This window comes from Triticum aestivum, chromosome 5A (assembly GCF_018294505.1).
Source record: "Triticum aestivum cultivar Chinese Spring chromosome 5A, IWGSC CS RefSeq v2.1, whole genome shotgun sequence".
Taxonomy (NCBI): Eukaryota; Viridiplantae; Streptophyta; class Magnoliopsida; order Poales; family Poaceae; genus Triticum; species Triticum aestivum.
In genome coordinates, this window is record NC_057806.1 from 476,889,469 (window position 1) to 476,902,873 (window position 13,405).

Consider the following 13,405-nt stretch of genomic DNA (forward strand, 5'->3'; position numbering starts at 1 on the left):
CCAAACGGGCGTGCCTTTACCGGCCCGTGGCACAGCCGTCGCTTTTTCGACGGAAACGGAGGGCAGCGTCGGCCATTTACGCGAGCCCCCGGGTGACGCAGGGCCAAAACCGGAAATCCCAAGGCAAACACGCGGAGGGGGAGACGGCAGCTGGGCAGGTCGTTATCGCCTCCTGCAGGGAGCGCGTCCCCGTCCCTCTCCCGCCCGAGCCCCCGATAAAAAGGGCCCCGATCTCCCCTCCATTCCACACCCACGCCCATCCAATTCCCCTCTCCTCGGCCTCGCCTCTCCTCTCCTCGCATCGGCCTCCCGGCCGCCGCCGACGACGCCCGGACCTCCCGGCCGGCAGCAAACCAACCAGCCACCGCGTGCGTGTTCGACATACCATGGCGCAACGCGATCACAAGCAGGAGGAGCCCACGGAGCTGCGGGCGCCGGAGATCACGCTCTGCGCCAACAGCTGCGGCTTCCCCGGCAACCCGGCCACGCACAACCTCTGCCAGAACTGCTTCTTGGCCGGACCGGCCTCCACGTCGCCGTCTTCCTCCTCCTCCTCTTCTCTACCGGGCGTGTCCGTGTCGACCCCCGTCGTCGACAGGCCGAGGCCGGCGCCGGTGGAGGTCGAGCTCGCCGTTGACCTTGCTCCGGCGAGGACGTCGGTGAACCGGTGCTCCAGCTGCCGGAAGCGCGTGGGGCTGACGGGGTTCCGGTGCCGGTGCGGCGACATGTTCTGCGGCGAGCACCGGTACTCGGACCGGCACGGGTGCAGCTACGACTACAAGGCCGCCGCCCGGGACGCCATCGCCCGGGACAACCCCGTGGTGCGCGCCGCCAAGATCGTCAGGTTCTGAAACCAAGGGAAAAGGATCCAGAATTCCAGCCGAGGCAAAGGAAAAGAATCATCTCATCTCAACGAAACCCAAGCCGTGGGCCGCCGTGCGCTAGTATTATGCTGTTGTTCTCGTCTCCGGAGTGTTTCCCTTTTTAATTAAAAAAAATCTTTATTTATTGGGAAAAAAAATGGGACGTAAGGATGTGGATGGAAAGGAAAGGAAAGAATAGCGTGTGTGATGATGTAATATCAACGGGTGGTTGAGGCGGAGGAGCAAGGAATGAAATGGATTGGATGTGTATGTGTATGTGTACGTGTATGTGTACGTCTATGCTCCACATTATTTAATCTAGTAGCCAATTCTTTGCGCAGAATTATTTGGCACTTGACATCACATTATTCATACCGAAATAAGTGTGCTCCTGCGGCCATGATTGATCAATCTTCAATCATTGAAGGAATCAAAATGAGTAGCAGCGGCCTGATTGCCGGGCATTTGGGCCCATATTAGCATATTTAAGTGAGATATTTAAATCGGAACAGGTGCTACTCCGTCTTCGCTTTCGCGTTTGTTTGGCCAGGTCCATCGTCCACACGCACCACTCCATTGATTAGCAAACAACACATTTTTATCGCTTGGTGACGATGATTCCCCCAGACAAAATACGCAGGGCGTAAAGCAGGGGCTGGAACGCCGGGTGCGAATTTTAGTGGGTGGGAATCGATGGATCGCGGCGTGGTTGGGCCGTGGTGTTGTGGCACGGGTGGGTTGCTGTCGCCGTGGACGCCGCCACATGGCTCGACCCGGGAGGAGGATACGCATGCGATGGGCCGGTGCACTCTCTCTCTTCTTTTTCCTCCTCCCTGCTGCCCTGCTCGTGATGGGCCGGTCGTCGTCTTTTCCGATTGCTGACTCGTCCTTGATTTAATCTTCGCCCTGTCTGCTGATGGTAGGCGAATTGTGCTTGCTCATGTAAAGACGTGTCCTTGTTCTCGTGAATATTTTTTTTGTTGTGAAACTCCCGTGCGTGTCACTGTACTGGCAAGTGGCAACTGGAGCCTAGCTTGATGTTCACTGCACCGTGTTGACAAAGACAAACACGTCAAAAAAATCCCGACGAGGTGAGTAATACATGGTGCGCAAATCGGGCCCCTGTTTAAATAATTTGGGCTCTTTGTCTCTGAAACTCTTGGAGGAACAAGGCCCGTTGACTTTTGGCAAAAGAAGAAGAAGACGACGACGAACAGTCGAGGCTCAAGCTTGAGGAACCATTTGGCAAGAGGATCATCGTTGACAAAGCAGGGACAAGTCCTGGACAAAAGAAAGACAAAGCAGGCACAAGACGGATTCTTAATAGTGATGAATACCGTGAATTGCACTCCCGGGTTTGACGTCGATGACGTCATGGCAAAGGCAATTTTCCACTCCAAACAGTTGAACTGGACACCCCAAAACACGTCGTTTCGCTACGTTGCTGTCAGGTGCGAGTCAAACCGGACGTCCAATACTGTAGCCGTCACGAGCCACTCTGGTCCAATACTGTTTCTAAAGGCACGCGGGGTACCACTTGATACAAGCCCAACTCCTATTCGGCGCTCGTAGCACCAGTTATAGCGCTTCTCATACGTGCCGCGCACCCGGCCAAAATCGACAAACTTTCTTCAAATTCGCTAACTTTCTTTTCAAAATCGATTCACTTTTTTTGAACTCCGTGAATTTGTCTCGAATTCGTCAACTTTTTCGAGTTCATGGACTTTTTTCAAATCCGCCAACTTTTTCTGATCCATTGAACTTTTTTGAGTTCGTGGACGTTTTTCAAATCCGCTTCACGAACATTTTCGAGTTCGTGAACATTTTTTGAAACCGTGATTAGTTTTAATTCGAGATATTCTAAAAAATTCTGATTTTTTTAAACATCACATTCTTCCCGATATGTCAACGACCAATGGGTCAAAGGTGGCGAATCGGGAAAAGGTATTTCCTGGACAAGTGCTCACCTCCTTTGCGTGGGCCGGCCTATGAGGACTTGTACAATGCATAGTCCCAAGATGATGCCCCGTAGGCCACGTAGGATCAGATATCAGAAAAAGTAGGTTCAGATGGAGCAGCGGGATCCTCTGCAGGAGGCGGGTGCTTGAAGAAAAAAAGTGTGGCCCGGTGCATAAAGCTTAAAAGGTTGAAGTGGAAACTAGAGATGCATGTTTAGTGGGAATCTTTATTTTTTATTTTTTGATGAGGCCCACTAGTGGAAGCTTGTATTGGAGAGAAAAAAAAAATCAATGTGATGCCTCAAACTACTTTTTGTCATGGGGCATCTGTATCGATATAAGGCGTTGGGGAGGAGGTCTCTCTTACAAGTTATCCCTCTCACCGTTCTTCAAACGCTATAAATCCCTAGCGTTGAATATTTTTCAAACATATATTGAATATTTTCTCAATCACGTTAAACATTTTGTAGATACACATTGAATATTTTTCAAACGTGTGTTGAACATTTTTTTAAATGCACGGTGAACAGTTTATAAATACTCTACACTATGAAAAAGTAATTATACATGGTGAACATTTTTATATGTCATTTCTAAATGCTTGCTTGAACCAATGTTACATTTCATAAAAAATTAAATATTTTATGAACTATTTCATAAAGCGTGAACATTTTTTTAGAAATAATTAACATTTTTAAATGTATGGTGATTTTCTTTAAATGCCATGAACAATTTACAAACAACGAACATTTATTTGATTATTTAGTAAACAAATCACAAACAGTTCTGAATTACACAGAAGCTGCAATGTGAAAAACTAACAAATGGGACAAAATGTGACAAAGAAAAAACAAGATTGCAGCTCAACAAAGCAAATCAACATGCAAGCAACAAGCGCGTTTGTATGTTCGTGTGACTCACAGACCGACCCAATAGACAAGGCAAGTGACAATCATGCAGGCGATAATGGCGCTAACTGCAAGCGAAATATGGACTTGCCCTCACCAGACCCCTGAGACGATGCGCGGCCAACGCCTTTGCCTCTATACACAATGGTCCAGGAACGAGTTACATCCGGTTAGTACTAAAAAAAAGTTACATCCGCTTACAGCCCAAAATCGTGCTCCATCAAGTTGTGCTCAAATCCAGCAATTGCCCCCCCCCCCCCCCCAAGCCCCCACACATGCGCTCATGGGTAAGTGTTTTTGTGTCAACGAAAGTGTGAAAACTATATCTCGCTCAGAGCGATATGGTAGCAGCTCTCCTGTCAGGCGTAGCCGGAGCGCGCCAGCCCATTAGTCCAGGATTCGCTCAATGTAGGTTCCCTCTTTTTTTCCTTTTTCTTCGGTTCTTTCAGTATTTTCATTGGTTTTCACCAGTCTTCCTCTTTTCTTTGTTATAACTTTTATTTTCTTTGTTTTTCACCAGTTTTCTATTTTCCTCAGTTTGGCTTGTTTTATCTGTTTTTTCTTCATTTTTCTTTGTTTTCTCTCGGTGTTCACTGTTTATTTTGCTTCTTATTCGGTTTTATTTGTTTCTTTCTTTGTTTTCTTTGTTTCTCTTTCTTTTCACCTATTTTATTTAGTTCTTTGTGTGTTTTTCCTTCATCCTTTTTATCTGTTTTTATGGTTTTTCTTTGGTTTAGAACCTTTTTGCTTAACTTTTTTATTTTCTTTGTTGTTATTAGCATTGTTGAGAAAATCGTTAACTGGTAGCTGCTTGGTTGACTAGCAAGTAGTGATTAATAGGCTAATAGGTAAGTTAATCCAACGATTTATTATTTTTTCGGCTACTCGATGACCCTATGTGTAGGGATTAATCGACAAGTTAATTGGTTAATTGGACGAATTCTTGTATAGGGGTATATTTTTATCGTTTCTCCTCGGTTTACTATATCCATGTGACACATTAGTTTTTATACAAGTTAAACATTTTTTAAATGAATAACCAACACGTTTTGAAACAAATGTTTTTGATGTCTAACATTTTTTGCATACACCAAGAACATTTTTATACATATTTCACATTTTTTAATTCATGATTAGCATTTTTATACAATGATTAACATTTCTTTCGTATACATGTTTAATGCCTCCTTTTTTCATAAACACTGTACATTTTACATAGACATCTTAAACATTTAGTTGATATACCTTTAAAAAAATTCCATATGCAAGATTAGCACTTTTTTTTAATAATTCCACATACATATTTTGGAACATGTGAATATTTTTAAAATGTTACAAACATTTTTATATGCCATCAACATTTTTTAATTAAGCTAAGAATTGTGCTACATCGAGTTAGCATTCTTTTTAAAAAGTGATTATTTTAACTTTTAATATTTGTTTTATGTCCAAAAATAAGAATAAAATAATAATAATAAAAGAACAAAGGAAAAGCAGGAGAAAAGAAGAACTTAGCTGGAACCTACATGGGCCGGCGCGTTCGTGAAGCCCTGACAGGGGAGGTCGCTCGAACTCGCGTTGGGCGAGGTATAGGCGCGCCCGAACAAAAGACGCAGCTTCAATTCCATAATCAAATAAAAAAATCTTTAAAACACCCTGCAGCAAATTCAGAATGCTAATTAAGTTTTTCTTTTCTGTGCCAACACAACTTAGGTGTTTTGGGGGATGGACTTGACCCCGGCTTTATATTGAGCACAAAAACTACTTTTAAGATTCCCTGCCGATGATTGTTTTTCTTTCTTAGCCTTGCACATTCATCGCTGAAATTAATCACGTGTAAACGTGTTGCGGCTTGTGGAAGTGGGGTGGTTACGGTGCCGGTGCTCTGATGCATCAAGCTCTGGACAGCATAAGCTGCCACTGCTTAATTTTGAGCCACTACACCAAAAACGATCCATATATAATGCTCTATGGGGAATATCATATGCTAGGTGTGACTGCAGAAAGCATATGACCAAACATGACACGATTGATGAGTGCTTCTGATCTCTCCTAGTTTCTCATGGCGCCAAAGGTCAAGAACCTACTACTAATACTGATTTGGACTTCTCTAATCATCAGCTCATCACACACAAATTAAGTAGACGAAAAAGCCTTCCTTCTTGTCCTGTCTCTGTCCCCCATTACATGGCCAGGTACCGCGAATCATCGTCAGGTCAGGGCCATCCCCATGGTTAACGCCATAAACCAGCACCATTATTTGCTCAGAAGTCAGAACACAACAGTGCATGTAATGGCCGACAGAGTTAGCCACACCTACGTAAAAATAATAAGGAGAAAATCTTTGCAGTTTCAATACTCTTATCTACCAACCCGAGCCCTTTGCGTAGTGTGGGCTAACATGTTCCTCAGCTTTGCGACTTGAGCATTCCACTCGCGAATTGTTAAAGACTACTAGACGGATCATCTGTTGTGCTCGAGCACGAATCAGCAGGATGATTGCAATGGATCGAGCTAGCCAAGCTAATAATGGCGAGGCGGGTGCACGGCTCCCATGCATGCATGACCACTGATTTAGCATAGCATCGCAGGAAGCGACGTGATCCCGCGTCCTGCTCCTGCAGCCTGATGCGTGACACGCGATGCTTAGCCACGTTCCCTAATCATGTCTCTCAGTGAGTAATTATTGGTTCTTCAGACACGGACAGATTAAGCAGGTTTCCATCGAGTAATGGCAGCCACCAACCGGGGTCGTGCTACTAAGCCTTGACCACGCCGGGACCTGAATACCGATTAAACGGCGATCGCCTTGGCTCTCGATGGGTTGGAGCTTTTTGGTTGTTGGTTGAAGCGTCACGGCGCAACCTGCAATCTGTAGTTCTGTACTACAGGTCAGGTTACGTGCCCTGGAATTCAGGCAGCAGCAGGGGCTCCACGAGGAATTATACAGCAACCTAAAGACAAGACAGAATTGAGAGACACGTAACGATCGGATCGGGCCAAAAGCAAACCAAGGCTGCTTTAATAAAAAAAATCAAAAGGGGAAGAAATGTACGTGCTGTAATTCTCTGTAGCACCAGCTGCGCTGTAATACGTACATACGTACAGGCTCGCTGGCAATGCCTGAGGACTCCGTTGTCTCTGTCGGGGAGCCGACGATCATCAGAAGAGCTCGTTCAGCTCGGGTCTGGACCTCAGGGGCTGTGTTTGGAAGCCTCCTGTTCCCCGCTGATAAGATGAACAGTGGCCATGTTTCTCAGACAGATTCACAGCACTGACGGACGGACACTGTTACGTAACGTACTGAGCCCGAACGATGTGGCTGGCTCGGGACGCTGGTAAGTGAAAAACGATCAGATGCAATCTTGGGGCGTGGTTCAATGATCTAGGGCCCGTTTCTGCTCTGCCAGAGATCTTACCGGCGAACTGTGGCGTCGCTGCCACAAGTAGCAATTCCGCTTATGCAGTAGCAGGAGGCGGCATGAGTCACACGCGCACAGTACCTGAATTGCTTCTAGCGGCAGCACATGTATGCATCATCCTGGTAAATGTCCGTAATAGATGTACTACACGGCTTGCTTGCAATTTTAAAAATTCGAGTGAAAGCATGGGCCCTCGTCTCAACTCGATCGAGCTGGACTGAACAATGGACAAATCCAGTAGACTGGAGTAAGCTGCAATCCTCAAGTACTAACAACAGTAGTGTCAGCGTTAGGAGGTGAGCATGATCATCAGGTTTTTTTTTTTTGGCTTTGATTATGATTAAACCACCGCCAGCTTAATTCGAGGGTCGTGCAAGTGTGGGCTCCCGGTCAATGGTCTTGGCGAAAACGTAATTCCGATCGAGGACTACTTCATCATCATCACGCATTCACGCAGCTTGGGCGGGTACGTCGACAGCGGTTAGGGTTCATCCAGTACTACTACCACTATAGTAGTACGTTGCACGGACGTGTACGTACGATAACGCGAAGGCATCACGAGCCGCATCCCAAGCAAAATTTCACCGAGACGCGACGTACGACACGTCCTATCGCGGCCATCATCTTTTGTCACATGCCAATCGCGGCCATCGATTGGGATTAGCCCGTGCGGCATCCGAATCTACTCGTGGATGCTCCGTTGCATCACCTGATTGATGCCTTGTAGCAGTAAATTATTTTCTATTCTCTCCGTTCCATAATGTAATGCGTTCGTGTTTTTCGAGATTCAATTTTGACCCTATATTTGAGCAACAAGACTGACTGTGGTGGTAGCAAAAATTCATATTTTTGATATTAATTCGGTGATATAATTTTTGCTCCCGCCATAATCAATTTTGTTGGTTAAATTTATGGTTAAACTTAAATCTCGGAAAGTACGGACATACTAGTATATTATAAAATGGAGGGAGTATCCATTTGAATGCCTGTCAAGTCTGTGAAACAATGTCCTCTGATTCAAAATCATGATCTTGAGCTCCACGCCCTTCTTCGAACAATTCGTCTGCATCAACTGTTTTGCCTAGTACCATGCACACGTATTAGAAGTAAGTGGACGAACGCGCCAAAACCCTGCCTCGGTGCATCCGGACTGTTGCTGTAATCCAAGTGAGGACTGGCCATGCAACTTTGCCGCCTATAAATAATTCAGCTTCTGTCGATCATGTTTATAAGTTTTGTTATCCACGGTGCTCAATGCCACAAGAATTTCTCAGATTAGACCCAATTACTAGATACTAGCTCTAGCTTGGCACGAACTAGTACAAGTAACTTTCTCGGAGATAGAGTAGTTGGCGAGGACACAAGGACACCCCCTACAGAGTCACGATCAGTTGGAAGGTGAGACGGCGGTGACTGTTTGAAAATGGAATAAATGCCTTCTCGTCTAGCCCTTGTTTCGGTGATGCGTCTAGCATCATCGGTGGATGTGTGAAGGTGTTGCTCTGATGGACCTGTCTTTGATGGATTTACTCGGAGTCATTCGTCTTCGTTCGTGTGTCTTTAGGTTAGATCCGTTCGATCTACACTCCTCATCCGTGGCGGTTGTTGTTCTGGTGTGTTGGTTCTATGACGCTTCAGCACGATAAATTTCCGACTGTCTACTACAATAAGGTTTGTCCGGCTCCGGTGAGGAAGGGGTCATGACAGCGGCGCCTTCGGCTCATTTCAGTGATTGTAGTCGTCGCTAGGTGGTCTATGAATCTGAATGTAATTATTACTATTTCTAATGTTTGTTGTACTATCATAATGAAAGACGAATATATTGAAAGTTTTTTTCAAGAAAAACTGACTGACTGACGATGAAAAACGCCAGAGCCACGCCAGAGACACCAACGAAACTCTGTCAAAATGGCATGGGCGCTCTGTTTAAATTTGCAGGGGAAGCGAGACGGACAAACTAGAGTTATTTACCCAAAACCACCATACTTGGAGCTAGGATAACGACTTGGTACCACAATTGAACCAGGGCACAAAAAACCACCGGTTCTGTGCCTAATGTGTAATGCGGAACACTGATGCTCAAATTTGATCGTGGAAACAGCGGAACCGACAGGTGGGGTCCGCCCGTCGGGACGACGTGGCATGTCAATCTGGACAATTCGTTGAGGTGGACGTAGGTCCCATCTGTCATACTCACACACCTCCTTCTTCCTCATCTCTATCTTTCTCTCTCTCTCCAATCAGCCACACAGAAGACGCCGCCGGTGGCCACACTCAGGCCGGACCCATGCTGCCTCCACCGCATGGTCGGCCACCACGGCCATCCCCGTCGGTAGCCAGCGCCTGACGAGCCGCTCTTCCCCGAACATCAACCTCCTCCTCTCGTCCAGGGCTTTGGTGATGCGTGGCCCCGAGCAGCACCACTCGAGCCGCTTGCTTGCCGGCCGCGGCCCACTCCGGATGTGGCGCCCGCGACCCCGCCACCTCGGATCTGGCGCCCAGGAGCCCGCTGTCGTATGCAACGGCCGCCGGCGTCCGCACCCCACGGCGTCATCTCCTCCCCGATCTGCGGTCATCGTCGGCCATCAGTCTCGTGGCCAGAGACCACCCCAAGCCCCAGCACCTTGTCTGGGAGCTCTGGAATGCCTCCTCGAGCAATCGTATCGGAGTACTTGGACCCGGACGTCCAGAATCGGTGGCGCTGCGGTCGTCTTCTCCACCTCCGACCACACACCACCGCGCCTTGATATTCCGCTCCGATGAATCTCCGCGCCTCGCATCTAGTCCCTAGGCTTCGACACGTCCTCCTAATGCCTCCGCCGCCAGCTTCGACAAGCTATGGGTCACCAAGCCGTCTTCCCCGCCTCACCATGCTTCGTCGGCCGCTGCCGCTGACGAGGACGTTGCTCCAGTGCTACCTCGCCGCGTCCAAGCACGCATACGTGCTCAAGGTGAGCCCCCCCTCGCATTCCCCGTGCCACAGCGTGCCACGATGTGTTCAGTGACCACAGGATGAACGCACGGAAGGTGCTCGACGGAATGCCCATAGATAGAATGTTGTGAAGAAGATGACCCTCTAGTCATTGACAGGTGGGACCCACGTCTCATTTGCCACATCACTCGGTCAAAGTTTTTTGTCGTCGCCATGTCAGCCCGACCAGTGAGGCCAACTTGTCAGTTTCACTGTTTTCGTGAGCTTATCAGACAATCAGTGCTTGGTGTTACGCATTAGGCACATAAGCGGTAATTTTTTGTGCCCTGATTTAAATGTGGTACTAAGTTGTTACCCTAGCCACAAGTGTGGTGGTTTTGGATAAATAACTCGACAAACTACGCCGGCCCCTCCCCACCTTTATATGAGCACGTCCTCGCGAGCCCATTCCCAGCCCGACACTCACGACTCACGAGCCACAGCGCCCCGCAAGGCTTTGGCGCGCGATCATGCAGCCCGCGGTTGGCACGGGCGTGGTGGACATAGACCTCGGCGCGGCGCGGGCGGCGCGGGTGCTGGGGCGCGGCGCCATGGGCACGGTGTTCCTGGTCGCCGCCGAGGCCGAGGCCGGGTACGCGCTCAAGGTCTTCGACAAGCGCTCCCACGCGGCGGCGCCGCCCGGGCGCGCCGAGGACGCCACGCGCCGCGCGCGGTGGGAGGTGTCCGTGCTGTCCCGGCTCGCACACCCGCACCTGCCGTCGCTGCTGGGCCGCGCCGAGACGCCCGACCTGCTAGCCTGGGCCATGCCCTACTGCGCGGGCGGCGACCTCAACGAGCTCCGACGCGCGCAGCCCGACCGCGTCTTCTCCCCCGCCGCCGTCAGGTTCTACGCCGCCGAGCTCGTGTCCGCGCTCGCCGACCTCCACGCCGCTGGGATCGCGTACCGCGACCTCAAGCCCGAGAACGTGCTCCTCCGCGCCGACGGCCACGTCACCCTCACCGACTTTGACCTCTCCCGGCTGCTCCAGCCCAAGTCCCCTTCCGCCTCCACGTGCACCTCCGCCTCGTCGCCGTGCTCGTCGGCTACGCCGTCGCCCACGGCGCCGAAGCCCCAGGGGCGACAGTACCGCCACCTGCGCCGGATCTTCGCGAGAAGCGAGTCCTCCGTGGCCGCGTCGTCCGGGCAGGAGCCCCACAACCTGGCGTGGTACCTTAACAGAAGCGACGGCGGCGTCGACAAGCTCAAGAAGGCCAAGTCAGCCAGGGCGTCGACGCCGTTGGGCCGCGGCAAGAACCACGCGAGCTTCCGCTCGGCCGCGAGCGGCGGCGGCGCGTGCGAGAGGTCCTTCTCGTTCGTGGGCACGGAGGAGTACGTGGCGCCGGAGGTGGTTAGGGGCGACGGCCACGAGTTCTCCGTCGACTGGTGGGCGCTCGGGGTGCTCGTGTACGAGATGGCGTTCGGGAGGACGCCGTTCCGCGGCCGGAACCGGAAGGAGACGTTCCGGAACGTGCTGCTCCGGGAGCCGGAGTTCTCGGCCGACGTCGGGCGGCGGTGGCCGGACCTCACCGACCTCATCGCGCGCCTGCTGGATAAGGACCCCGCGAGAAGGCTGGGCTTCTCCGGCGGCGCCGACGAGGTGAGGGCGCACCCGTTCTTCGCCGGGGTGGCGTGGGACCTGCTCGGGGAGGTGTCCCGGCCGCCGTACATCCCTCCGCCGGCCGATGACATTGTGACGTGCGAGGGGTTCGGCGTGGTAGATTACTTCCAGAAGCTTCACCAGCCTCCACCGCAGCCGGATGGATCGCCAGAGTCCTTGCCAGAGTTCTGACGCTCGATCGTTATTTTCACCTGCTATGTCAGTTTTACCGTTTTGCTCCTTAGAGAATCACTATATCTTGTGACTAGGGTTTACTTGTATTGTGCTGGTCGTATGTGTAAATATACGACACTAAGATTATGCTAGAGTAAGTTTTGCTTCGCCAAAAAAAGAGAGACGAACTTTCTTCTTTCAGAAAATATCGATAACATTTTAGAGCACAAAAGTTATTTCTTCTTTTTTAATACTCCTTTCGTTCATTTTTATAATACGTTTTGAAGCTGGCATTGAGTTGTTTTGCGCTCTGTGTGAATTGTCTAAACGTCTTATAAAAGGGAAAAAAGGGGAGTAGTTTTTTGTTCTTGGCGAAAAGGCCGAAAGCCAAATGTAGATAAAACCAGCCCTTACAAGATTTTTCTTACACGCGAGTCGTTGAAGTTTTTGCAACGCCTTCCCTCTGCATACATCAACAACACACTGTGAGCAATACAGTTGTCGCCTCTATACCTCCGTTTAAGTGGAGCAATCTTGTTGAAGCCCAGAAGTTTGAAGAAACAACGTAAAGGAAGTCGTCGATGTACACACCATAAGACGTCAATCATGATCTGGCATATCACCACCCCGGAGAAGCTGAGACTGGGAAGAGCCAGAAAATAATCCAACTCTTGCCAGGTCGAGTAGGGAGATACGAACCTTGCAAGTTCCCCGAGGGAGCCTCATCTGTCTGAGCTTCATCGGACAAGTATGCAGATCAAAATCCTACGACTACTATGTCAAAATTTATTTAGCGAAATCTAGGTGTATGTCAAGAGACATGCCACCCAAATTAGTGTCATGGTTATAATTTTTTATGCATTCATTTTAATGTGACATTTCCTCAGTAAATGACTCATTTAACAAATTTTCATTTAGATTAACCCATTTGGCGAGTGTTTTACCAGTTTCTACTCCATTAACCGTAGTTTTGTTCGCTTTTACCCCATTTAGCAATCTATTATCGTCCTGTTAGTTAGGTACATGTGGCATGCTACGCCACAATTTTCCTCCCGTCATTTTTCCCATGTCCGACTTGGTCGAATGGCTTTGGTAGACATGTTTTTTGTCTAACGGTTGTCATGTGTATTTTTTTTCGGAAAAACTTGCGATTTATTTATCATTAATTTTGACAGTACAACGGACATCAGAATAATAAAAATTACATTCAGATCCGTAGACCATATAGCGTGTGAACTTACGCACTGATTAGATATAACTCCGTCAACGTTTTGTCTAAAAATGACCCGCAAGAGGAGTTATATCTGCAACCTAAAATATTTTAGGAGGGGTAAAAACTGACAACACTTTCGCTAAATGGGGTAATTCAGTTGAAGCTCAGTTAAACGGGGTAATTCGAGTAAAAGTATATTGAAGTACCACTATTGACCAGCACGGCCAACTGTCCAGGGAGTACTACGCGCCTAGTATTCCACATCGCTGGATCAAGAATTAACCGAGTCCCGTACCAA

At 48.9% G+C, this 13,405-nt stretch overlaps 2 protein-coding genes across 2 annotated transcripts; both read left to right on the forward strand.

The window, feature by feature from the left end:
* Window positions 1-233: 233 nt before the first annotated feature.
* Window positions 234-1,133, forward strand: LOC123104154 (zinc finger A20 and AN1 domain-containing stress-associated protein 1). Its single transcript, XM_044525909.1, has one exon. The coding sequence runs from the start codon at window positions 387-389 to the stop codon at window positions 849-851; it is 465 nt and encodes a 154-aa protein (XP_044381844.1). The 5' UTR covers window positions 234-386; the 3' UTR covers window positions 852-1,133.
* Window positions 1,134-10,545: 9,412 nt separating this feature from the next.
* Window positions 10,546-12,166, forward strand: LOC123107245 (serine/threonine-protein kinase UCN). The gene has a single exon (XM_044529240.1). It carries the CDS (start codon window positions 10,593-10,595, stop codon window positions 11,910-11,912), a length of 1,320 nt encoding a protein of 439 aa, XP_044385175.1. The 5' UTR covers window positions 10,546-10,592; the 3' UTR covers window positions 11,913-12,166.
* Window positions 12,167-13,405: the final 1,239 nt, after the last annotated feature.